Below are 27,870 nucleotides of genomic sequence, written 5' to 3' on the forward strand. Positions count from 1 at the left end.
CAAATAAACAAATAAATGAGCAATGAAGCAAGAACGCAACCAATCAAACACACAAACAAATAAATAAACAAATAGGCAAGCAATTAAGCAAACCGACAATCAAGGAAGCAAGCAAGCTAGCTATCAAACCCACAAGCATGCAAGCGAACAAGCAATCAAGAAAGTAAGCAAAAAAGCAAGGAAGGAGACAAGCGAACCAGCCAACCAAGCGAACAACCAACCTACAAACAAACAAACAAACAAACTAAGCAAAGAAACAAACAAACGAGAAAGCATGGAAGCAAGCAAGCAAACAAGAATTCAAGCCCACAACAAGCAAACAAAAAAGTAAGGAAACAATCAAAAAAACACCGCAACATACAGACACTGTTTCCCGAAGTTCCTCGGCAATGCAGTTAACAGAGCATTATGAAAAGAACTTAATTCCTCCTTCCCCAACGCCGCTGTTTTCTTTCCTCAAATGTGCTATGCCCAAACTATCGCTCTCACAAGACGACGATAATGCGAAATGTTGGTCGTGGTCTCCTCAAGGCGTGCTACATCATCCCAAAGTGCCCTCCGATGTGTGACAGTTTGTCGCCTTTGCTATCTCTTTCACGCTCTTCACGGCACGTACTGATACAGCGGCTGGCCTATCCCGAATGCGGGGCGCTGATTGATAATGGCTGCTGGTACGCTACACCCGTTCTGCAGGAAACGAGGGGCTTTGTGTGCTTTACACTTCGCTTGTTAATCAGCCGTTTCCGGTTTTCAGCCTCGAGTTAAACTTTGTCGCAGATGCACAAAGAGGGGGGGGGGGGGGTCGCGTTTACGCACACAAAAACACACACGTTCGCGTGCACGCTCGCACGCGCACATCCACGTGGGCACGCACACGCATACACAAATACGCGCACATGTGCGCACACTCCCCAACGCTTCGGCCGTGGAACCGACGCACGCCCTCTTCCCCTCACTAGCTCACATAACGCAAAATGCAATACCTCGTTGCTATGGCGTTCTCATGCCAGCCGCGCGTTCACAGGGTCAACTCCCAGGCGCAGCCGCCGCACTTCGATGACGACGAAATGCAAAAAACGCTCGTGTACTGCCATTTAGGTGCGCGTTAAGCAACCCCAAGTGGACAGAATTAATGCGAAACTCTTCACAACGGCCGCCCTGATAGATGCACTGGGCCCTTAAAAACTTGGAACACGCTCAAGCTTCACCTTTAAGAGCGGAACGCGATAGCATTCAAAGATCCCCAACTGCTTCTCACGCTTCGCGGCAACTGCATCATCATCATCATCATCATCATCCTCATCATCATCATCATCATCATCAGTCTATATTTACGTCCGCTGCAGGACGAAAGCCTGTCCCTGCGATCTCCAATTACCCCTGTCTTACGCTAGCTGATTCCAACTGCAAATTTGCTGACTTCATCACCCAACCTACTGTTCTGCTGTCCTCTACTGCGCTTCCTTTTTCTTGGTATCCATTCTGTAACTCTAATTCTCCACCGGTTATCCATCCTACGTATTACATGGCCTGCCCAGCTCCATTTTCCCCTCATAATGTCAACTAGAATATCGACTATCCCCGTTTGCTCTCTGATCCACACCGCTCTCTTCCTGTCCCTTAACGGTAGGCCTAACATTTGTCGCTCCATTGCTCTTTGTGCGGTCCTTGTCTCGTTCTCGAGCTTCTTTCTTAACCTACAAATTTCTGCCCCATATGTTAGCACCGGTAGAATGAAAAGATTGTACATTTTTTTCAACGACCGTGGTAAGCACTTAGTCGTGATTTGACAATGCCTACCGTATGCACTTCAGCCCAACCTAATTCTTCTGTAAATTTGCTTCTCATGATGAGGGTCCCCTTGTGAGTAATTGACCTAGATAAACGTACTCATTTACAGACTCTAGAGGCTCACCAGCGTTGCTGAATTCTTGTTCCCTTGCCAGGCTATTGAGCATCATCTTTTCATCTTTGTCTTTTGCATATTAATGTTCAACCCCACCCTTACACTCTCTAGGTCAAAGTCCTCAACCATTGGTTGTAATTCGTCCCCGTTGTTGCTGAATAGGACAATTTAATCTGCAAACCGGAGGCTACTGAGATATTCGCCGTTGATCCTCACTCCTAAGCCTTCCCAGTCTAAGAGCTTGAATACTTCTAAGCAAGCAGTGAATAGTATTGGAGAGCTTGGGTCTCCTTGCCTCACCACTTTCTTGATAGGTAACTTCCTACTTTTCTTGTGGAGAACCAAGGTAGCTGTGGAACTGCAGCTTATGTAACCGTAATGTTTACCGGGAAATACTTGTGGCAAACTCTATGCGCGAAAGTGAGCTTTGTGGTAGAAACGCCGCCTCTTGCGTGGACCGATCCCGAAGGTTGTGCGTAGCTGCGCCCAAAAATTACTAAATTTTCACGATTCTGTTATTGTTTTGCACTTTTAATATTTCAGTCTGAGAAGATTTGACATAAAAGGCATGCAATGTCGGTGTTTTCTTTCATGAATTTGTTTGTCGGCTGTCATTCTCAAAATTTCGAGGAATAATTTTGTCAAGAATGCAACAGAACGCAGGGTGAAAGCATGGTGTGGGAGAAGAATTAAGGGGTTTTGCGTGTCAAAACCAAGATGTGATGATGAGGCACGCCGTAGTGGGGGACGCCGGAATAAAGTGGACCAGCTGGGGTTCTGTAACGCGCACCTAAATCTAAGCACACGCGTGTTTTCGCATTTCGCATCCATCGAAATACGGCCCCCATCGCGGGGCTTTGATCCCGTGACCTCATTCTTAGCAGCCCAACTCCATAGCCACTAAGGAACCACGGCAGGTAGAATGGCGTGGCACTATCCCCCGCATATACCGCATGTCATATAGCAAGGCGTGGCATATACATACACCTAAACATCTTCAGAAATTTTCACTCATGGGACGCTGACGCTGAACGCCGACACGGGATTTTCAGCGACACGGGGCCCATAACGCTCTCGCGTTAAAAGGCAAAATATCATTTAGGAGACACCGGATACTCGAGCTGTGTGACCTCTAAGTTTGTATCACTGCAACACGAATACCGGCGCGTGCGCGATCGTGGCGTGAAGATTTTTTTTTGGCTACTGCGTTGTTTAAATTGTTTGGTCCTTTGAACTGCTTATGGCTTAAAGTTCCCAGAGCAACAAAAAGCAGAGGGGCGCGAAGAGGGAACTGAGCAGTGAATCGTAACTGTAATCCATGTTTTACAAACAAGCCAATTGCTGAACGCTTCTCAAGTGTTCATTCTGCAGATGCCGGTGCCAGTTTAAAGTCATCAAAAGCAAGCAACACTTGCCTTCACAAAATGAAATTATTATTCGTACTAGCATTTATTCTTCTCCTGCTCGTTGAATAATCACCGTTAATTAATCGTGAAGAGAACGTGTTGCTGACGCGGACTGTTTTGTACTCATACACATTGGCAAGAAGAGTGAGACTATTGTTAAAGTAGCTAAAGGCAGTGCTTACCGACCGGCAATGCTTCATTAGATGTAACTTCATGGCTGGGAAACATAGACGCGACAGAGCGGAAATTACATATAAGAGCGCTAAGAGGGAAATCATAGTCGTTTTCAGTCTGTCGCGCCCAATAATTCCAGGCTAAGAAGTTTGAACATGAAATACCTACTAGTCCGATGACTAACATTGTTAAAACGTTTAGTTACAGCTTGATGACTTTTCTAAGAAGAACGCATGCATTGGAGTCTGCATCAAACACCGTGATAATCTAATGTCGGACTTGTAATTTTCTATTTACAACTAGGCACTGCTTCTTTGAGAGCGCGCATTATTGCTTTAATTATTGCGTATTCCTGCTGGGTTCTGTTATCATCGCATCGTTTTTACGGGAGTCAATCAGCTGGTATACTTTTATCAATACCAATTATTGCACATCTTTGTTTCCAGTGCTCAAAATAAAAATCTTGGTATCATTTAGAATCGCTGCCACTACACCTGAATGATATTTAAGAACACGAGAATGGTTGCTTGCGCCATCATGAAGGATATTTTTTAGTTTCTAGTTTTATGAAAACAGTCGCATGACCAAAATTAGAAGCTAATAAGGCTAATCTTCGCTGAACTTGAAATTTATGATAGTAGTTCATGTTTCAGAATGTTACTATAAGGAAAGGCATGTTTACTTGAAGCCAAAAGTAAGATCTTTATAATGTTCTATCTTGTTCTGGTCATAATTATTGGAGCTTCAAAGACATAGTGGCAGCGCCCCTGATTTCTTATGTAGAAATCAAAGGCAAAAACTGGGCGCGAGTCCGACAAATGGGGGCACGCTGGTGTCTGACAGTAAGCGCATGGTAACGCTTGGTCGTAAGCAACACCAGAAAATAAAGGACAAGCGGCGCTTTGCTAGTATATTTATTTCTTCGTGAGATCAATATGCCGCAAGGGCATGTGCCGAGCTCATTAGCCCCTACAAACCACCATTTGCAGGCAAATTAAGATAACGAAACAGAAATTATGCAATTTAGCGTCCCAAAACTGTACGGTTGGTTGTGAGAGACGCCGTATTGAAAGCCCTCGCATTAATTTTTATGACCACTTTCACCAGGGTGCGCCGACTACGTAGTCCACGAGCGCTTTTGCATTCAGCCTCTATCGGAGTGCTGCCTGCAAGTCCGGGATCGAATTCGCGGCCTCGCACAGAGCGGCGGTACGCCGAAGGCACTGAGTTACCGTTGCGGTTCAAATTAGGCGTCACGGAATCATTCTTTGGGCCCGTGAAAAAGAATGGATATTTTCACCAAAGTTGTCTTCTCTGCATTCCTGGCAGTAACTTATGACAGAGCAATATTCAGGGAATTGAGAGAAGACGCCTTATTAAAACCTGAAGAGGTTAGCCCAGCCACAAGGCACGCACATGCCACACGGCAACTCAGGCCTTAAATGCTGCGGTTGTTGCTTGGGCCAGGGGTCCTACGCAGAAGCCACAGCTGATTAGAAGCAATTGGAGAGGAGAACAGCAGTGGGAAGCACTCACACGCAATCACTGCCGACGTCACGCGAATTCATAGGCGCTGGAAAGAGAGGGGGGGGGGGAAGTGATTGATGGCCTCGGTGGGAATCACCCGATGGGCAACCTCACCACATATTACGAAAATGGTTGCCGACTGTTCGGCGCCGCCTACCGAGGTGCTCGCATTGCGTAGCCGCCGGCTACCGCGCGAAAGCTTACGTGACATCCGTGCGTGCTATCGCCATAGGAGGAAGCGGAGACGACGCGCCGGAATGCCCTCGCTGGGAAGCCATTAACATCGTGCCAGACGGTCGCAGGAGCAACGTGCGACGTGACAATCAAAAGATGGATCTACGCCGCACCATCCATGAAGAGCAGACGAGGTCACACGTCCTCAATGGCGGCGCGCTCTAATGTCTAAGCAAGCTGATACAGCGTGCTGCGTAAAAACTGAGAAGTGTGAGGCATGGGTCCTTGCACGCCTTGGAGCGGCCATCAAGGGCTTACGACGTCGCCGGTCTCCCTCTCTTTGTCTCGTTTTTTTTTTTTTTTCACAGAAGAGAAGGACCGTGGGACCTTTTCTTTCTTTTTAACTGCGCGTGTACGCTGGACGTTGTTTTCTGCTTTCCGCCCTTTTCAGCCACGTTTGAACGATATCATTGAGGACGAAGACAAGTTGACGAAGCCTTGGCTCTAAGCTGAGCCTTCCATCGTTTGACGACTCCTGGTCATGAAGTATTCTGTAACTGTTCTTAGGCGGATTAACTGAAATCATCGATTGCGCTATTATACGGTTGGTATTGTGCCTCTCATTTGAAGTGGAAGGCACAGACTTCGGTGTGCATGATAATTTATCCGAAGGAGATACTCTATGATAAAAACACTTCCCTGTAACATTTCTGGGTTGTATTTGCCGGAATGTTGTCTTCACTTAGAACGTTTTCCAATCATTACCTTCATCAGTGATGTTGCTTCTGATGCACTATCTTGGCGTGCACCATGGTGCACACAGCCCCTAAAGCGGTTATTCACCGAACATTTTAAGCTTCACCGGAAAAGATTTTAAGCTGACTGGAAAAGCTTACGACGAATAACAATGTAACCTGCCATTTCAACAATTTTGTGCCGCAAAGCAAGACTGTCGATCACTTACAACAAGAACTGAAGTCCTGGACCGCAACTAGCAATGTAGGTTGGAGGATTTACAAAAAGGCAAAAAGCTGGAGTAGTCTGGAGTAGCCAGCAAACGCACGGGCGCCTCCGTTTGGCAATTAGCCTGTTTAAGCCGTGAAGGATTGCATTTTTTTTTGGCCAAGCAGTCACGGAAAACTGAAATCGCGAGAAAGTACTCTTTGAACGAACAAAAATTGTTTTTGAGTGTATCCGGCAGAGAGCGTCAGGTTATCGACAGCATTAGGCTGTACTTGCGACTATAGCACTAAGTTACAAAGAAGAAAGAATTCGGGCTAAAAGAAATTGTGATGAAGCTAACACGCAGTAAGCAATAGAAGGAATACGATAGGCATAACGTTAACACAATAAAAAATGAGAACGTAGCTTAGACACAAAACGTTTGTATGTAATGTATAGTTATAACAACTCAAAACTCAAACCATGTGCTGCGTAGAAAAGATATCTGTCTGTTGGAATAACATAATCAGTGGCAGGAGATGGGAACACTGGATGGCAGCGAGGGAATGTATGCTGCGAATCTCAAGCTTCAGATTCGTTTATGGATGGTATGGCCATTTGTCGATATCTTTGAGAGGTGGATCCTTAAGGAACCTAAAACAGACTGATGCGCGATGGTGCGCTGACATCATTATGCGGTGTGTTTCCTGCGAAGACTGTTAGTGCGGCCCAATAATGTCGTGTACAGTCGCACGCAATATGAGATTTAACGTGATGCCCGAGGGCGCAGACGCCCCAAGAATACAGGGTGGCGCCGACTTACACAAAATTGGTTTCACAAATACCAATAATCGGTACGGTGCTCAGTTTTTTTATGCCGGTGCTGATTGCAGTGTTGGGGCCCCTTCAACCACGGGCACCATGTTGGAGCTCATAGTGCACGGGACTGTAGTGGTCTTATCGACAGGATACCTAGCCACATGCTACTGCTACTTGCGTATATTGCGTGTTCATATTAACGGCATGCTAGTAAAGACGTGAAGCAGGTAAGTAGGCGCACGCTAAGCGTTCTTTGGGTCGATGCTTTAAGCGGGCATCCTATCACTCTAAAATTCACTGACAGTGTACGAACTCTCTGCAGCGTTACCTGTTGCGGAGGAGATGCTTGCGGACAACCCGTGGCCAGATGCATGCCCCGAGCCGTACGTGCGAGAATCGGAGGCCTTTTTGCGAGATATCGTGTCAAGATTAAAATCCATCTTGCCCGTCAGTATTCCAGTTCCGGATGTGTCCGCCCACGAGTACACTCTCTTCAACGGCACACTGTCACCCCTGCACCTCACCGACGTCAACGTGATCGTCGAGGAGGCCATGTGCCAAGAAACGGAGCGCCATTTCCCGTTCACCATTTCTGTGAGCAAGGTGAGCAGCCAAAATTTTGTAAGTCTTTAGGTTTTTATTGAGTGCTTTAATCCGAGAAAAGGCACTTTAATTCAAAGGAGTATTTCTGAAGTTTTGGTTTCATGTTTCCGGTTAATTTTACGGTGTCAAGTTTTTGTTTGAGTGCCCCGGGATTCATTTTTCTTTAAAAAAAAACTTTGACTGCAAAGAAGTACATTGAAATATGGTTTGCGTGAAGTTTGCTGTCACTGCGAGAGTGAAATACATTGCTCCAAGATTATCTGTTGGTGATACCATCTCTCTCGCAATTATGTCCAACTTTGAAACGACTTGTGTCAGAGCTGGAAGGTTTGTTGGAAGGGTTGTAAGTGGCTGTTTGTTTTGATGCGCAATGGAACAGTTTTTGCACGCAAGATAGAGAGAACATAAAGATTGAATCTGTTAATGACCTACGGGAGAGTGTAGAATAGGAAGATCACACCTATCTCTTTTTCCTGTATCGGGCTTCATCACGTTTCACGAATAAGCCTTGCCTGCTGAGATAGCACTACCGGATGCTGCAAGGAATCTGGTTAGTGTAGTTGATTTGAACGCACGTTTCCTTGTTCATAAGCAATATGAAGTTGCGTGATACAAAGACGGCGATGTGCTGGTCATGGAAAACTGTAATGCCTTATTCGTAAATCGAGCGAAGACACGGGGTGGTGGTGTGGCGATATAAATTAAACGGAACACATCATGGGCGCTGTAACGTAAAATGATTCCAAACAGTTTTGATTCCAATTTCTGCAATCAGCCTCCACGATTGGCCAAAACACTTTCGGGACACTCCCAACTTCGCCTGTCGGTCACACTACGTCACGAAAACCGCGATAGCTCCCCATCTGATAGAACATGTATACACTGATTATGCATGATTAAACCGCACAAAAGAAAAATAACCATTCTTGATTAGACGCTTTTCCACCATTAGTCCTCTGCTAGGTCCAATGTTTTCTCGTTACGCCCACTTCGCCTGTCTGTCACGCGACCTCACAAAACCGCGAAAAATCACCACGTCAAAGTGACGTGTAGGCCAAAAAAATGTATTATGCTGAACAAAACTGAAAATTTTTCGCAATAGCCACAGACTGCCCCGTTCCGAAAGGAATAGAAGATGACTGGTCGCCGATCGCTCAGGCGCTCGCTACTCGCACCTGCCGGTGAGCATTTGTTTATTTGCGCATGATAAACCTTTTTGCGTGGCAGTAAAACGTTATCGAGCCCTTTCGGCACATATGAGACATCGCTCTGCCAACTCTTCCTTGCTGAGGATCCGTTTTAGTGGCATTCTTATCCTTCCGTTGCACGCCGCCGCGATTTTCGACCAGCCACCACAAGCTAAGTATAGGCGAAGCGGGCCAATCGGAGAAGCCGGTACCACCCTCTTCATGCGGTTGTCTATTTTCACTGTGCTGGCTCGGCCCCATCGAAACCCTCTCCACTAGAGCGTACTCCTCGCCTCTTGTCAGCCAATTAGATAACAAAACACCTCTCAGTGCAGGCAATGTTATTGGTTTTGAAAGTGAACAAAGGTGACCTCCTATAAACGATGAGAGTGTTTTATTGAGTTGTTCAAGCAACGCTGCGGGTCACCGCCCGATGCTTGCGTCGGTGGTTACGTAAATTTGACGTCAGGAGTTTGGAATCAAAACAGTTTGGAATCATCTTACGTTAAAACGCCCCATGTGAACTATTCAGCCAAGTTACATCTATTACGATGACGTACGAGACACTGAGAGTGAAATAAGGCAACAATTTTTTAATTGTGGTCTATTGCCCGCCTACTGGCAATCTTAGGGATTTTTTTAGATTTCGCTGGGCAAGCTGTGGACCATGTCGTGCTATGTCGTTATGAAATCCTGCTTGAAGGTGATATAAACATCAATATATTTATAATAATATGCTTGAAAACAACTCGCTTTCGTCGGAACTGATGAATGGGTTCAGTGCTTGTGGTTGCTGCAGTATCATCACAACGTCCATTAGTGCGTCGCTCAGCATTCGGTCTCCTAATAATAATTTGATGGTGTGGACAGCTCCACACACGTGTCCGGAACAATCAGTTGTGACATCAGTGATCACTTCCCATTCTTAATAATCTTTTCCAGCACTATATTCATAGGTATCTAGTTCGTGAGTCTGATTTTACGTAGAGATATTTGTCTAACAATAATAAGAATTTGTTGTAAGCACTCGTAATGAACTGTGACCGGTCATCCGTTTACAGCAAAACTCGTGCTTGTGAAGATTACAGTGAGTTTCTATAATTATTCTGCCTGCTGTATGACTTTTACTTTCCATTCAAAACAGCTAGAACAAAAATAAATGCTAGAAGGCCTTGCGTACGAGCTGAGCACGTAAAAGTGATACAACGAAAAAACAACCTACCAAAAAGCTTCTTCGGAAACGAGAGCCGAGCGACCTGCTTGTTTTTAAAAGGAACATAAAGAAAGCGACCAATCAATTAAAAAAGACGAAAACATCTTAGTACGGCCAACTATTTCCTGGTAAGTATCATAATGAACCTGAAAACAATGTGGTAGATTAGCAATAATTTGCGCAAAGGCAAGCGTGCGGGCTAAAATATAACTGAAATAAACGTGGACAATAGAAAGCTTTCCAATGTTTCTTTAGCCGAACAATTTAATGAGCATTTCACAGTCATTATGAAACTATCGAGAAATGTGACAGAAAAAAACAACATCTATCAGGCATTCATTCATTTAAGCAATTTTCCTTGAGCGAACAAATAAATGATGCAGAAATCAGACGAATATATTTAAGTTTGAAAAATGGCCGGTTCAAATAATAATCATTGAATTCAGATTGGCCAAGCTATACTTGTCATGATCTCATATTCCACTATATAGTTTCCTAAGATAAGTAGAGGGAAGTGTGGCACTAGTGTGTAGGGCCGGTACAAGCAGGGCAGGTCAGCCAGCATGGCAATAATGGGTAGCACACGGATTTTCCCCAACCTCCATCCTCCTTGCTTTAAGTGGCTTAGTGAAATCGCAAATATATCATTTTTAAGAAAGTACTGCGTTATAGATTATTGAATAAGCAATATTTATATTGTGCAACGGCAGAATTTCAACACAAGACTGCTAGCACAGAAGTGCGACATTCAATCCTTTGCGCCACGAATGCATGAACAAGCGGAAATACTGGAATTAGTACCGATCATGTGTGCACGCAGAGCGTTATTACATTCCGGATTAAAAAAGAAGTAGAAATTGTATTGAAATTCAGGCCCATTTAGGGCCACATAAAGCGTAATAAACCAAACATCCAAGAACATCTGAAGCCTCTAGCGGAAGTTCAGACACCCGCCGTGGTTGCTCAGTGGCTATTGTGTTGGGCTGCTGAGCACGAGGCCGCGGGATCAAATCCCGGCCACGGCGGCCGCATTTCGATGGGGGCGAAGCGCGAAAACACCCATTTACTTAGATTTAGGTGCACATTAAATAACCCCAGGTGGTCCAAATTTCCGGAGTCCCCCACTACAGCGTGCCTCATAATCAGATCGCGGTTTTGGCACGTAAAACCCCATAATTTATTTCACAAATACATGTGTTACCCATAATTCTTACGGAGGCTGAACGATCGCTGCACCACAGTTCCCTCTAGTAATTGTAGGAAACCCTAAGCATTGCACCCCATCTTACGTTCATGTTTAATCGTATCTTGGAATCAAGTTATTTTCCGGCCCAAATGTAAAGAGAAAAACAAAGGTGTCAGTGATATCAAAGGTGGCAAGTGAAATTATGCACAAAATTGTAGGCCAATTTCAACCTGCCTGTGTTTTCAAACAGATTAGAGAAGCTTATTTTTCTGTGGAGGATAATTGTTTTTCATAAGCATAATGTTCTCAGTGATTGTCAGCATGGAATCAAACAGAGAAGGATAACCGAAACCGCGCTGCTAGTCAAAACGAATAGATTGTAAACAATTTCGAAGCAGAAATGCTAACGCTTGGCGGGTTTGCTCGTAGACAACAGCAAGACATACGACCAATTGAAGCATGACAATAAGCAAATTTTTTATTTGGTTAGGCGCACGGGGTCTGGCAAACCTGCTGTTTTATTCCTATCTTTCCTAACGAAAGCCGTGTATGGTTATCGACAATCTTATCTTCAGTGACAGAGCACTTTTTTCTGGCCTGCATGAGCGTAGAGTTTTCGGGTCCGCTTTTGTTTATGATGCGTAAACGACATTGTTCATACTAGACAGGACGCACTCTTTCTTTTGTATGCGCCTGACACAAGCCTATTATTGCCCGGTGACAATGTTAGTGAAGTTGCCCGACACGCTAACGCAGCACTTTTCGGCCTCTTCGTTTGGTTTAGCCAGTGGTCGCAAAACCAAGTGCAATAAAGGAAAGCAATGCTGTTCAAGACCAGAGGCAGACGAGTCTACTTCGGATCAAGAATCGTTACTTGATGAGCGCGAACTGACCTTGTTGAGCAACATAAATTGATTAGAATTGTTTTTTCAATCGTATTATGTTGTATAATCATGCTGAGTTGATGGCAAAATCAGTAGCGTTCAGCGCAGGCGCAGTGTCACCCCGCCGTCAGTTTTTCGAGGGTAGGGCCTAGCTAGAAATTTATCACGCACTGATAACATAACACCTAAGCTATTGTACTCTTATGTGGGGCACAATACACAGAATAACCTACAGGCAATTTTTCTTCGGCAAAAACAAGCTCTAGAAAACGTAAGAAACGTTCTTTATTTGCTCAGCACTGCGCCATTCTTAGCCAAATATAACTCAATAAAAGTTACGATTATTTATAAATTATGATTGTACCATTCTTATTTCTTTTCCTCAAAAACATTTAGGACGTTTGTGAGGCACCTGTCTTGACTGAAGCGGCAACATAATGCTCCGCGCACCCATGGCTAAAACTGGTGCTCAGTATCTTACAGCCACTGCATCTACTTGAAGCCGTCACTGGCATGCCAAATGCAATCACTTTGAATACAGTGCAAAAATTAAAATAAATAAATAATTAAATAAATAAAAAATATAGACAATTGCGGCAGCATTTTGTGAACATGCATTACGCATAATTTTATTTTCTGTGCGTTCAGGAAAACGAAAACATCTTATTGTATTATTTAGAAGGTGTGTCTTATTCTTTCATTGTTCGCGCAGTATTGCAAAGATTGTGCAAGCTACTCTGCAATTTATATTTCATATTTGATGATTTTGATGTAACTAGTGCTTCTTCTGTCACTTTGTACTTTTAAATTGTGTGATCTTAGCAACTTTATGTACACTTTATATAATGAAAAGCTATCGCGTTGCATTAAAGGGCCTTCAGGCACACTCAAGCTCTTTTGTATAGCGTTTCGCCAGGAGGACCCCTATCTGCTGTTGGAAAATAGATATTCTATTCTGAGCATTGACATTGACTTGAAGAATGGAAATTCTGACCGGCACTGATGTTCAAATAAACGGCGTAGGCAACGGAAAGTTTTTGTTAGCTTCTACGTGTACATGTTTTATACTATCTGCGTGGGATCTGCGGTAGCTCAAATTTCGCTTACAATCCTTTTTTTAATTTTCCGCTTATAATTTGGACAACTTTTCAGCTGATGTTTCACGCATTGACTGGCGCTGGGTATTCCTCCTATAGCGTTGAAGCGCTCTGTACCACAGAGACGCGGCTGCTACCTCATAATCAGTATCAGAACCATAATCCGTATCAGACCCACATCAGCAAGGGTGCATGTCCGAATATCAGGAAAGACTTCACTTCAAGGATTAAGTGATGATCCAAGGCCAAATCCCATGGAAATGACAGTTTTTATTTTTATTTTTAGGGTGTCTGTGTAAGGAACGCGGCAATGTAACACCACATTGTTACACTTGTAACGCGTGAATGATAGCCATTTGAAAACATTATTCATGTCTTTTAAACCGAAAAGACACGCTACCCTTCAAAAGATGTTCACTAATGTTATGTAAGTAGAGTCGGCGTCAAAGGCTTACGCGAAAGGTTATTTGTGAATGAGCTGAACAGTTCGGGGAACTTACGCTCACAACCGGTGTTTAGAATTTGATAATTTGATGCCTGCACTGTGTACTCTAGGGAGGGAATGTTTTATATCACGCTATCATCCAAAATATTAAATATAATACAGGAGAACCAACTGCGAAATTTAGTTTTGCGACATTCATGGTATTCGGGTTCTCCAGCCTTTTTCTTGTGACGTTAGTGCACTAACAAGCTAATACTGTTCTGTTTCACTGGCTAAATGATAAAGCTGAACTCAAAGTTAGTCATTTCATGCAACTAACATCCGGCAAACTTCTAGCGCCGACACAAAACCCTTGGGCACTGGCCTTGCAGAAATCAGCGCGAGCTGCTATAAAGGTGCTGCTGTGTTTCCTAAGAGACACTGGATTGTGCGTCAAATTCTGACTGTTCACTTTGTTCCATTTTATATCTCACTGGGACATTGACATTGTTTATGATAATGTGTTGAATTGAATTGAACTTATTCCGCAACAGAGTTGCGAGGATGACCATGCAAAAAAAAAAAAAACTGCAGGTTGCAGATTGAAGGGAACCTGGCCACTTTATATTCAAGGCAGGTTCGTAGTGGTTGACCGACAGCACGCGTTTTAACCAACGCTGCGAACAAACGCTGTGCCCCTAACAGACGGTGTGACGGCGTCCACGTAGACAGTTCTACATTGTGGAATGCTTCCTTCATTTGCTTTCCTTCTTTCTTTTATACCACCTTTCCCCTTCCGCTGTAAACGGTATCAACCCGAAATATCCTCTGGTTGACCATCCTATCATTGCTTTCTTATGCCTGTATTAACACCGACTTTGCGTTCACATCGCCCTTTGAATGTGATCCCAAGTAATCGTAGCTATGTTTGTTTCATTCTCCCAACTGCTCGCCCAGATGGACGGTATGTACGAGTATCATCACCACCGAGGACACAACGACACAGAACCCGAAGACCACGGCCACGTCGGCGTCACGTTCTCCGGTGCCTACATGAGGGGCACGCTGAGCCAGAAACTGCAAGCAGGCAGCGCAGAAGGCAACGGAGTAACCCTGACGCAACCTGAGTTCAGCCACTTCAAGATTACGCTGGGGAATTTTATGTCGTACCCGAACATACGGAGTTACCCGCTGAAGCGGCAGAGTAACGGGGCATCGTATACCCAGATGAAGTGGGCTGCCAAAAGAACTTTCTATCCACTCTTCATATGGCTCCCTGAAACGCACGTTCTGCCCGCTCTGCGCCAGGCGTACGGAGGCAGGTTAATTGCTCAGGTAGGAAATAGAAATGCTGAACTAACCGTGCAGCACTGAAAAGTCTCCGTTGTTCTTCAAAAACAGAAGCAAAGGGATGTTGGAAGTTTTGAAGTTTCTTTTGCTTGGAAAATTGAATGACCTTTAATTTTCCTTTTCCCTTGTGCCAATTCACAGAGCGTCTCCTCTCTTTAAAGGCGTTAATTATACGAGTAAAAACAGCGTGGTTACCGCGTTTAGCAAATAATAACACGGTAACTTGAATAACGGTAGCCATTTTGACATGCGCCGTGATGTTACTTTTAAATAAAAGTAACAGCCATATAGGTTGTGATTTTTCATAAAATTTTTTTGATAGGTCAATGTTGCAGAAACCGAAGGAAAATAGCATCAGCTTAAAGAAATATTGCCACGACGCATCCGAATGAAAATAGCATCAGCTTAAAGAAATATTGCCACGACGCATATTAGGCACGTCTACCTTTGTCTGATGCGTGATACGCTAACGGGATACGCCACGGCGAGACACCCCATGTGCATGAGCGTCCCATACTTTCACTACTGCGGTGGTAGCGGTCGTTACCGCGAGCGTATAGTTAATATAACTAGTAATGGAGGCATAGTTACCCATAGCGACTATGCGTTGAAATCGGTAACCGCAAGTGGGCAAGTGGGACATAGGCTCCAAGTTGACAGGCGCGGTCGACGAGATGCTATTCAGAAGAGACGCGCAATGAACGCGATCCCGAACCTCCCTCGATATGGTGGCGCCGTCTAGTTCAGGCGCCTTCAAACGTACCCTTTCACACATCGTAAGTTTTACATGGCAAATATATAAAGAGCCATCAAATATTGCGCAAAAATATACCGAATGAACTTTACTCATTTGCGATACCTACGTGTTATTTGTACGTGCTTGTTCTTACATATTTCGGTTATCTTTAGCTTTAAAAAATGGAAGGTAGCACCAGGACGCCACCTTCTTCGTTCAGCTTGTCGTCTGAAGGAAATATAATAACTATGCGACCTCGGTTGCCTCGGTTACCACGGTTGCGTTACAACGTGGCAGATGCCCTGGCTGCCAGATCCGATACGAATAGGCCCTTGCGACTTGGCCGCCGTCGTGAAAGTAAGAAATAAATGTTAAAAGTGGTCATTGCTTAGTCTCATCTAACGTTGTTGTGAAAACTTTGCCACAATTGATATCAGCAGTTTTTTTTTTCACGTTAGGCCTGAAGCCGAAATCCCACCGAGCTGCGATTGTGTTTTGGTTTCTACCTACCAGGTGGCGCCACTGCGTCACCATTGTTCGAACGTTGGCAATGCGGAGCACGCTATAAGTCTAATTCTTCACAGAGTCCTTAATTTAAATTTGTGCTTAAGTATGGGGTGCGATGAATGTATACTAAATGCTTGATGTATCTATATAAATACCACACAACCATGGAGAGCTGGTGCATGCGCATTAGGCCTAAAGTATCGCGTATCACGGTACACGCATCACGCAAAGTTAGAACACCCTAATGCACTTTTAGACGTTGACGTTAGCCCCGAAACGGTACAACGTGCCAAGTTGCATTTCAATGATAACATCCACAGCGCTGTGCGACTTCTAGCCCATAGGACAGGAGACCTACGCATAGAGATGACGCTTGGTGCTAAACATCATTAATACTACGCAGGTAGAAATAAGTTCATTATGGTGTTTTCTATATGCCCGGGTTTTATAGGGGATTTACGAAAATAGTAACAGCGGCTTTTATTCAGAGGATCACGTTGAACACACCGCTTTTGCTAGGTAAACATAATATTAGACAGAAGTTAGAGCTCCTTAGAAGTACGAACCACATAATGGGGTGTCCTTTATTATCCTCCTTTTCTTGGTATCATGTCTGAGAAAACTTGGCTCAGTTATTTAAAGAGCATGTTGGAAAGAATGTGAGACCTTTAACTTATTTCAGACTGTGTATAACATTAGAATGCTTTCCTCATTAGTGGTCGTGTGGTATTAAGTAGCCCAGGAGCAGCACGACTTTATTTTCATTCCCGAGTGGCTTGTCTCGCCTAATAAAGATATGAATTTATCGTTGTGGTTGCATTTTCATTGTGGATTAAACATTATCATCCTGGCAACTTTCGAGTAGCGAGGCTCAGCTGCATTCTACGTACTGTAAGTATTGTTAAATTGGCGAGTTTAATTGTATAATCAAGTACAGCAAATTCAACCACTGGTACTGTATTTATTTCGATCATTAAACATTTTGGCATGTAATGCCTGGCTGGGTGCATCGCTGTGACATGAGGCCTAATAAAAATTAAGCAACTGAGGTGTAGAATAAAGCTATGTTTTATTTCATTGTGAGAGCATAGTACGCTGTGTAATGAGTCAATAACAGACCTTTTAGAGCACCATACCCATGGACAACGAATATTTGCTGCCGTGACAGGGGGTTATCATCTGGGGACTTTATGATCGGAGTTTGCTCACTTGTTTACAATGACCACGGCGACCGTAGGTAAGGTTCTGACAACCGCTGTTTCAGCCATGATGGTGAGTAGTGTGTGTGTAGGCGACATAAGACTTTGGTGAAAGATGAAGAGTTAGTGCATATTACACTTTTGGATTATTCATGCGGTCTGCATTCGAATTCTAATAGCAAGTGATCTTACCCGTTTAGGCTGACGAATATAAAAGCACGATGTTTTCTTTTAGTCTTTATATTCGTCTTTACAGCGGTAGAAATGTAGGGTTGTTACGGCCGTGCACCTGTTGTCGATAAACTGCATGCGCAACAACTTAGTTTAGAAATAGGCGTTTGTGCGCTCGCTGTAAATGCCTGCTTGCGACCTGTTCGAACTCCGGCGGTTGGTTCCGACCGCGTAATTGTTCTCGCCAGCACTTTAAGATAACTTGGAAACGCTTTTCTGATTACTTATAGCGCAGATTAAAAAAAGTAGTCGAGTTCACCTGGACAAAAATATTCCAAGTGGCCGACAGATCGCTCGCGCCCTGTTTGGTTCTCAGTGCAGAAAGAAATCTCGTGGTGCCCACCTGCCACTCACATTTGACTTCGCTGCTAAGGAAGGTGAAGTTGGTCAAGTATTCAATCACGCTTGCGTGAGGCGGAGGTATAGCTGACTAGCATGCTTATCGAAGCTCACATTTGGTGATATTTTGTGCCATCGGTGGCGGTAACGCTGTGTTGCTGCTGTAGGTGGTGTTAGCCGGGCAGTCGTTGTCGGCAACCGATTGTCGGTCATGGGCAGCATTTGTCTTTCCAGCGTTCGCGGCAGAGCTTGTTGTGCTCGCTTTGCAGAAAGGTATGCAGGACGAAACGTCGTTAATATGCGGACATTCCTTGCGCTGCTGAGGTTCACGAAGCTCACACGCAGTCTGATCCCGCACATTCATGTCTCTGTCGCAGTTCCTGCAGTTCACGAAAGAGCACGTTTTCCCTGTGCTCTCGCGTTGTAAATAAATAATAATGAGGGATACCAGCCTTACGATGGAACGTTGCTGGAGCGTATGGCGGCAGCGGATGCCTGCTTGCTTCCAATTCTGAAGGTGTTCAATATCGGCAGGCCTGTGGTGGCTTCTGGTGCACAGCGCGCAGACTGCTCGCTGTAAAAGGTCTATACATTTTCAGGAAGCAATGTAACATTTGCTGTGTTCAAATTGACATTTGCGTTCGGCCACGAAGATCTGTGAGCGCCGATTTAAAACTTCTTGAAGTCTTACGTTACCAGTGAAACAAGACTTTTCCATTAGAATCCACTCTGCGAATAAAGGAAAACACCCAGTGAGCGATATCCATTCTTTTCATCGTAGGCAAAGGCTCACAATTTGTTTGAGCTGTTAGCATGAAGAAAGCAACTGGAAGTAAGTTTATCTAAGTCACCAGCCGTTTTCCGTTAGCGCTCTAAAGGCACAACAGAGTGCATAAATTCAACTGCATTCTTAAATTTTGGGGGACATGCATCGAAGTGCCAAGATCCGTGAACTAATTAAATCTGAATAAGCTGCATAAAACAGGTTATTCGAAAGACAGAACAACTTATTTAGGCCTGCCACGCAGGAAATTATGTTTCATCGGTTGTACAACTGGTAAGTTAAGTTACCTTGTAGAAAAAAAAAAGAATCCGTCTAGCTGACGTTCACAACTTGTAATTACGATGTAGTATGCCATGCCATATAAAGCTAAGGATATTGTCACGCAGCCAGCCAACTTCAGATACGCTGCACCTCGCTTAGTGAAAGCGAAAGTGTGATCAAGACTTGCGTCTTCTCTCACTCTCTCTTTCTGTTTCACTCCACTTTCTCCTCCCCACGTGTACGGTAGTGAAGTGGACAAAGCCTTGTTAAGCTCCCTGCCTTTCTTTCCTTCCTTCTCTCTCTCTTTGTCATGCAATAACCGACAAACTTAAACAAGGGCAGTGTCATACAAAAATATGTTAACCCTGAGAAAGAGCATCAAAACGTTGTTTAGCATGGAAGAAAATGGGCAATGCGCGACCGAGTTTCTACGGTAACCGGCCGCAGAACGCACAAAGCAGAATGCTCTACTACGTGCAAGAGGGGACAAATTATATTTCACAATACTACTAATATTATTTTCTACATTATGAGCGATAGTACTTTATAATTGATATCCTTCTTTTCAATGATACACAATTATCTAAGAAAATTACAGCAGCCTCGACCAGCCGAAGCCATCATGTCGGCACTGTACAGTATGGGCCATATGAAGAAGCACTTCTTCAAAACAAGCACCTTAATATATAGTAGCTTTTATGCATTACTATTTTAAGAGAGAGCAGATCCTGCAATGAGGACATCAAATGTAAAAGCGAGCTATGTGAGAATCAAAATTAACAGACAAAGAAAAACACGCTGAAGCTTATTGCAGCTGTTGTGAGAAAGAATTCAGGCAGTCTGTGCATTCGACAAGTGCTAACATGACGAAATAAAACAAAGAGAGAAACATAATAAATTTGTGAACAAAGAAAGGACCCCGCCATGAACAACGGAAGATGAAGTGGTACGTATAAGTTTGAGAGATGGAGGGTTGCATGGATCAGAGAGGAAACATGTGGAGCCTGTATACTTGTTCAAATTAGGCGGGAGAAGTGGGTCATTTGAAGAGGCGAGCAGACCACCGATGGTCGATAAAAGTAATTGAATGGGTGCAGAGAGACAGGCAACGCAGGCAAGTGTGGCAGACAATTCCGATGCAATGAAATGCAAAAACACTGCTCTTCTTACACGCTAAGAAAAAAGGACGAAATGGGGTATTGAGGTTACTCCTCTTGGGGAGTAACTGACCAGCCGCCACCATTCTTCTTTTGGGGTGTAACTGCAAGGGTTAGGTAGCGTCTGTTAAGGGTGTGCACGGGTTAGGTAGCAACTGGTACTTCCAGTGCGTTTCTCCTTCAAGGTCCAGCAGTGGCTCTTTTCGGATGACCTCCAAGGTTGTAATGGTCGCTATTTCCTGTGTTACTCAAAGATGGAATTACCGAAATGAGCTATTCATGCACTGCTGAAAAAATGAGTAAGCTGAAAAAAAAGTGCCCCAGAGTAGGATTCGAAACCCCGTCCTTACGCTCACCAGTCAATTATATTCTAACTACTACAACGTGACAGCTCGGTTGACGATACAGGATAACGACACAAGGTTAAGCATCTGAACGCAGGTGCGCCAATACAAAAGAGACACGGCATTTTGTCTAGCGTTGCGTGTACTTGCAGCCATAAGCGACTGCAAACAGAAAGCTGCCCGATCAATACTAGGATGATTTAAACTGCACGGTATGTACGTGTAGCGAGCGCAAACGGGGCACACAAGATGACATAGAAGGCCAACTTCTCTGTTGTTTTGTGTGCCCCGTTTGAGCTACACTTCGCTTCACTTAAGTTTGTAATCTCGTTGGAACGGAAGGAATTCAAGTACTAGTGACCAAGAACATCTAGCAGTCCAAGTGCATGGCTCTTGACATTACACCTTTTAAATTTTACTCAATTTTCTCACGAAGAGTCAGTGCTGCTTTTACGGCACCGTACGAACACCCGTTCAATGTGCTTGGGCGTATCGACAAGACCTTCACTATGACAGTAAACGGCCGCACGGACGTTATAGCGGTCGACCGCGTAAAACCTGCATACATGCGGAACTCATCTCTTTCGGTTTCGCTTCCCGAAAGTGAAACGATGGAATCGGCGTGAAACGCACCTGATAACGTACTTCTCCTCCACGACGGGGAGGGGGGGGGGGGGGGGAGCCTTGTAGCGGAGCGCCATCAGCGCGCTCCCGATTGCAGCGCCAGCCAGCACCGCGTTGCGCAAGGACGCGCGAAATAGACAGATTGCACCTCTGCGTTTGTTGCGTGCTGACGTGCGCTCCGCCGCTCGTATACACGCGGCTGTCTATAGGCGTCGTATATCGCGACCACTATAATCTTATTTGTTTGTTTGTGTTGGTGGTTGTATGCTTGGTCCTTGAATAATCGCGTTCACCCGCTACGGACCACTGGAGAACCCCGTGGTTGTAGGGGCGCTTGTCAGGCGGGTTGGGTGCGGTTGTATAGAGACATAGTTTTAAAGTAAGAATTAAGAAATAATTGTAATATTTGGAAGGGAATTAAAGTTGCCTGAGAACTAAGAAATAAATAATAGTGTGAATTAGATCAATTATGTCCTTTTCTTCTGTGTCATGTACGCCACTTCGCTTAAGTACGACATAGTAATACTTGGAGTGGAATTTGGGCAACAATACATGAGCAGACTTGAGCACTTTCAGACTCCCCCCCTCCCCCGTCTAAGTAGACTATACAGTCGACTTGCGTTATTTCAACACTGACAAGACCGACGAAATGATTTGAATTATCTGGAGCGTCGAATGAAACAAGTTGCAGGAAGAGCACCAAGACAAGTCGCTGATTCATTTGGTAGCATTTGCCCGAGTCTAACACGTTGTCGAAGGAAATGAGCGCCAAGTTCTGTGTCCAAAGTAGATAAGTAACGTAGCAGTCAAATTACAGCTCCCTAAAATGTAGAAATCTAACGCGGACCCAATTTTCTAGGAAGAAAATTGGCTTGGGTCTCATTTTTGTCGCACAATGGTGGCTGATTTTCTAAGGTCAGCTTCACCGCAAAAGCCTAAAAGTAAGTTTTGCCGCAGCACAAGCTTGATATGCGGTAAAGCATACAAATGCCACACTGGCAATTTGGCTTTCGCATCCGATTACAGAGCGCAGGAAACGTTCGGCCCAATTTAATGGAAAAGGAATAGTGCGCATTAGAATCAGGTAAATACCGTAATAACACAGTGTGCTATGGTTATTGTTTCAATATCTTCCCAGGGCAGGCCCAAAATAGGCGTTTCTGACAGAGGATGACATATGTTCAACGCATTCACTATTGCCTTATCTCCACCGAGACAGACGCTGACACTAAAGGAGTCGCTATAAGGGTCACCTAAGGGTCGCTATAAGGATATAAGGCGCGTTTTCGAGTTAATTTGATGTTTGCTTTCAGGAAAACGTGACAGCTGAACGCTCGGGAAAGGATAGCGTCAGTGTTTTTTTTTCTCAGAGATATGTAGATAGTTCGCGTGAGTTTCCTTTAAACTAAGGCTTCGTTTTCCGATTTCGATAGTGCTGAAAATAACGATGTATCAGGTTGCGCGGGCAAGGCGTGCGCTTACCGACTGCAGTTCACTTTTAACATAGAAATAACGAAAGCTGGGGTTCATAGAAATGCACGTGCGCCGGCTGGTACCTTCAGAGGGGGGGGGGGGGGGGGTCGAATTAATAAAAAACATCGAATCAGCCAGTTTCAATCAGTGAATGTCTTCTGTATGTAGCTTTGTAGAATGCATGACTTTATGGAATACTTTACTAACAGTTGCCTGCCCCAAGGCTTATGCTAGCATTTTCTTTTTGTTCACGGTTGTTCAATATTTTACTATTTAGATGTATTTTATCGTGATAAGAGTGCCACATGTGCTGTTTTGGTTTGTGTTTGTTTCGTGTAAAACAGACACATTCCTTTGTTACCATCGTTCTCTAGAACTATGTACAAGAAGTGACTGCAGCGTGGCACTTCAGATGAGCTTCAAATTTAAAGCTTCTTGATACGATTTTTAAATTCACTCTTTCTGTAAGTCAATATTCAGGCCGCAGGTGAGCAGGCAGTTCCTGAGTTCAAGGATTGATGTTTTTGTGGCTCGAAGACTCGTTTTAAAGGTCCTGCTTTCGCCTTCAGTAGACACTTAGGCCGACACTTCTACTACAACTGATGTCACGGGTGAAGTGACGCAGGGTCACCAATGAGATTCAAGGTTCGTTTTCTCTCTACATTTGCAGTGCTACTGTAAGGAGCACTTGGTGCCTGTCAGTACTCTGAGCTACTCTGCAAAACTATGTGGCGTTGTCGTTGTAATTTTATTGTTGTCATCGGCGTTGATAATGTTTTCGACGTTCTTTTCCACCAACAACCTTATTCTCCGCGCTTGCTCTAGTGCTGGTATGTTCCATGTCTGAGACTTATCATTATGATGGTTATACCAAAAGCGTCGCGGTCTCACGGTGCGGCATAGAGTTTGGAGATAGCGACACGCCGATTAGGGCGTCAAAAACGTCGTGGTCTCATGGTACGGCATAGTTTTGAGACCGCGACACGCCGATGAACGGGGGCCGTATCATATAGTTTCGAAGGTCACGCGCAAGTTGCGCCAGTTGATGAGCGACGCTTGTGCGCGAGTTCGTGACAAGTCGTGTTCTGTTTGACAGTAGTGCATTTCTTTCGAGGCACGTTTGGTAATTCGCATGCATTATTATTCATTTCTCTGAGGACATTTTGGAACAACTTTGAGTTTTAGGAACGTTCTGTTAGCCAGAGGGCAGTGTTGGTCTCTTCTGATCGTGGTAGATCTCGAGGCAGATAAATTTTCGAGTTAATTTGATGTTTGCTTTCAGGAAAACGTGACAGCTGAACGCTCGGGAAAGGATAGCGTCAGTGTTTTTTTTTTTCTCAGAGATATGTAGATAGTTCGCGTGAGTTTCCTTCAAACTAAGACTTCGTTTTCGGATTTCGCTAGTTCTGAAAATAAGGATGTATTAGGTTGGATACTGGTTATTCTGCAGTCTACTTCAGCTGATTTTAGAAATCGCTGGATGGTTGTTCCCGTGCGCACGTAGAGAGTACCGCGCCTTAGAAACTGGCTGCGTGGGTCGTTTTTAGTAATGGAATACTCTACAGATTTCATTTCTCTTCGACGCATTATGTAAGTTTATGTCTAAGGATGTGCGTGTTTCTCACGTGTATTTAGCAGACGGCAGCATTCGAGTTTTATTTAGTGCGTGGAAGTACTTATAAATAAGCGCGAATCTTCTTGTAGTCTTGAACGCGTAATTTACGCAAGTTTTTTCTTTCTTTTTTTAATTCGCAAGTCGTACGCAAGAGTTTTCACCGCAAAGTGAGAACGAGTCTGATAGTACATCCGTGAAGTCAACTAGGCTCTCAGTGGCACTATTAGGTGCGGTAATAACGGATGTAGAGTACGAACATATGACATTTCAATTATCAATTATTTAGGGTTATTCTGCAGTTAAGTTAGAGTATTTTGGTGTTGTATACATAGGCGTGTAGAGTTCTGTTCGATTCATTTTTTTGTATAGTAATCCGAAGGTCGCAAATCCTCCTCCTCCTCCAGTCCACTACACTTTCAGGCATGGAGTGGCGCCTGAAACCGACAAAAAAAATCGCGGAGAGCTAGTGGGGATATACTAGTCAAGGTGCAACCAAATTAGGAAGGCCCACTAAGCTTTAACAAAGTCACACCTCAGCAGAACAGGAATTGGCCTCCCTGGTGCAATATTCGGCCGCTACCTACCAAATGACTCCTACAATTTACCCATGGCCCTCAGTACCCAGCGGCTGCGGAGCCCCTGACCAAGACGGCGGTCAGACCTGCGATGCGGTAGAGGGTGCTAAGAATCTCTGGGTCCGGACAGGCCGCCATTGGAAACTGAACCTGGCAACGTTCAACGCGCGCACCCTATCGAGTAAGGCTAGCTTAGCAGGACTATCTCAAGAATTATCAGGCATTGCCTGGGATATTATTGGCCTTAGTGAGGTGCGAAGAACTGGTGAGGCTTATACAGTGCGGACTGTTGACGTCCTCTGCTACAGAGGTCTTCCAGATAGGAGTAAATTCGGAGTAGGATTTCCAGTCCATTAGGATATAGCGGGCAACATTGATGAATTCTACAGCATTAATGAGAGGGTAGCAGTTGTCGTAATAAAGGTGAATGGTAGGTATATTATCAAGGTTGTACAAGCTTACGCCCCAACCTTCAGTCATGATGATCCAGAAATAGAACAGTTTTATGAAGATGTTGAATTAGCAATGAGAAAGCTGCAAACTCAGTATACTGTAGTCATGGGCGACTTCAATGCAAAAGTGGGGAAAAAGCAGGTTGGTGAGCAAGCAATTGGTAACTACGGCATCGATTCGAGGAATACAAGAAGAGAAATGTTAGTAGAATTCGCGGAAAGGAATAGGCTCCGAATAATGAATACCTACTTCAGGAAGCGCAGCACCAGGAAGTGGACCTGGAAAATCCCTAATGGAGAAACAAGGAATGAAATAGATTTCATACTCTCTGCCGATCTAAGCATAGTGCAGGATGTATAAGTGTTAGGTAAGGTAAAGTGCAGGGACCATAGGTTAGTGAGGTCTGGGATTTCTCTTAATTCGAAGAAAGAGTGAAATTAGTCAAGAGGAAACAAGCCAACCTAGAGGCAGTAAGGGTAAAAGCAGACCAATTCAGGCTGGTGCTCGCAAACAAATATGCAGCTTTAGAAAAGGAAGATAAAGACAACATAAAGGTAATGAATGAAACCGTAACTACCGTAAAAACTGGAATATAGGTCGAACTTTTTTTCAAGAAAACCATTGCGAAAGTCGTCCTTCGTCTTATATACCGGACATTGACGGAAAAACTACGGAAGTCTTGTAACAATGGGCAGATGAAGTAAACAGCCGCCTTCGCCATCGCATTCAGGCTGCTTTTTCACATTTTGTTTCAAAATGAGCGGAAGCCACGGCAACGTTGCCGTGGGCTTCGTATCGTGCGACCATAGAACCGCGTGTTTGTCAGCACCTTATCATCACGGCACGGAGCAGCATTTAAATAAATACTGTCACCATTGTGCAACCGACTAAGTCGCATTTGTTTAAAAGGTAAGGGTGTCTTTCGGTACTTTTGCCATTGAAAAAGATTTTTTTTTCATTTTTAGAATTGGTTAGTTGGGGGGTCGACCTATATTCCGGTTTGACCTATAGTACGGTTTTTACGGTAGGTTGATTTCAGAAGCAGCAATTGAAGTGGGAGGTAAGGCACCAAGGCAACCAGTAGGTAAGCTCTCCCAAGAAACAAAGGACCTAATAAAGAATCGACAAAACATGAAAGTGTGCAACTCAAGAGATAAGATAGAATTCGCTGGACTGTCAAAACTGATCAACAAGAAGAAAGTAAGGGATATTCGAAATTATAACGTGGGAAAGATGGAGGAAGCCCTAAAATATGGACGCAGCATTAAACCAGTAGGAAGAAAGCTTGGCATAGGACAAGGCAAGATGTATGCACGGAAAGGTACGCATGGTAATATCATCTGAAATTCCGATGACATAGTAAAAGCAGCGGAAGAATTCTACACTGACCTGTACAGTGCCCAAAACAGCCAAGCTACTTTCATTCTAAATAGTGATGAACCGGATACAGAGGCCCCTTCTATAACTAGCGATGACGTTAGAAGGGCCTTGAAAGACATGACCAGGGGAAAACCTGGTGGAGAAGATGAAATAACAGTAGATTTAATCAAAGATGGAGGAGATATCATCCTTTAAAAGCTTGCGGCCCTTTATACGCAATGCCTCACAACTTCAAGTGTACCAGAGAGCTGGAAGAACGCCAACATTATACTAATCCATAAGAAGGGAGACGTTAAAGAATTGAAGAATTATTGACCCATTAGCTTGCTTTCAGTATTGTATAAAATATTCACCAAGATAATTTCCAATAGAGTCAGGGCAACACTTGACATCAGCCAACCAAGAGAAAAGGTTGGCTTCAGGAAGGGATATTCTACGATGGATCATATCCATATCATCAATCAGGTAATCGAGAAATCTGCGGAGTACGATCAACCTCTCTATATGGCTTTCATAGACTATGAAAAGGCATTTGATTCAGTAGAGATACCAGCAGTCATAGAGGCATTGCGTAATCAAGGAGTACAGGAGGCATGCGTGAAAATCAGCAAATATCTACATGGATTTCACAGCTACCTTGGTTCTCCACAAGAAAAGTAGAAAGTTACCTATCAAGAAAGGGGTCAGGCAAGGAGACACGATCTCTCCAATGCTATTCACTGCATGCTTAGAAGAAGTATTCACGCTCTTAGACTGGGAAGGCTTAGGAGTGAGGATCAGTGGTGAATATCTCAGCAACATTCCGTTTGCAGATGACATTGTCCTATTCCGCAACAATGGAGACGAATTACGGCAAATGATTGAGCACTTTAATCGAGAAAGTGTAAGAATTGGTTTGAAGATGAATATGCAGAAGACAAAGATAATGTTCAATAGCCTGGCAAGGGAACAAGAATTCAGTATCGACAGTCGGCCTCTAGAGTTTGTAAAGGAGTACGTTTATCTAGGTCAATTACAAGGGACCCTGATCATGAAAAATAAATTTATAGAAGAATAAAATTGGGCTGGAGTGCATACGCCAGGCATTACCAAATCCTGACTGGGAGATTACCACTGTCATTGAAAAGAAAAGTGTACAATTATTGCATTCTACCAGTGCTAACTTATGGGGCCGAAACTTGGAGGTTAACAAGGAAGCTCGAGAACAAGTTAAGGACCGCACAAAGAACGATGGAAATAAATTGTTAGACCTAACGTTAAAGACACGAAAAGATCGGTGTGGATCAGAGAACAAACGGAG

The 27,870-nt window shown here is 44.1% G+C and overlaps 1 protein-coding gene across 2 annotated transcripts in view; it reads left to right on the forward strand.

The window, feature by feature from the left end:
- Nucleotides 1-16,944, forward strand: part of LOC119464122 (uncharacterized) — a 36,189-nt gene extending 19,245 nt beyond the window's left edge. For both annotated transcript variants that reach the window (XM_049655705.1, XM_037724960.2), the window contains exons 2-3: nucleotides 7,271-7,551; nucleotides 14,500-16,944. In XM_049655705.1, coding sequence (XP_049511662.1) covers nucleotides 7,271-7,551; nucleotides 14,500-14,916 — 698 coding nt within the window. In that variant the 3' untranslated portion in view covers nucleotides 14,917-16,944. The remainder of the gene's footprint in view (nucleotides 1-7,270; nucleotides 7,552-14,499) is intronic.
- The last annotated feature ends 10,926 nt before the right edge of the window (nucleotides 16,945-27,870 follow it).

Source organism: Dermacentor silvarum, chromosome 9 (genome assembly GCF_013339745.2).
Source record: "Dermacentor silvarum isolate Dsil-2018 chromosome 9, BIME_Dsil_1.4, whole genome shotgun sequence".
NCBI classification, from domain to species: domain Eukaryota; kingdom Metazoa; phylum Arthropoda; class Arachnida; order Ixodida; family Ixodidae; genus Dermacentor; species Dermacentor silvarum.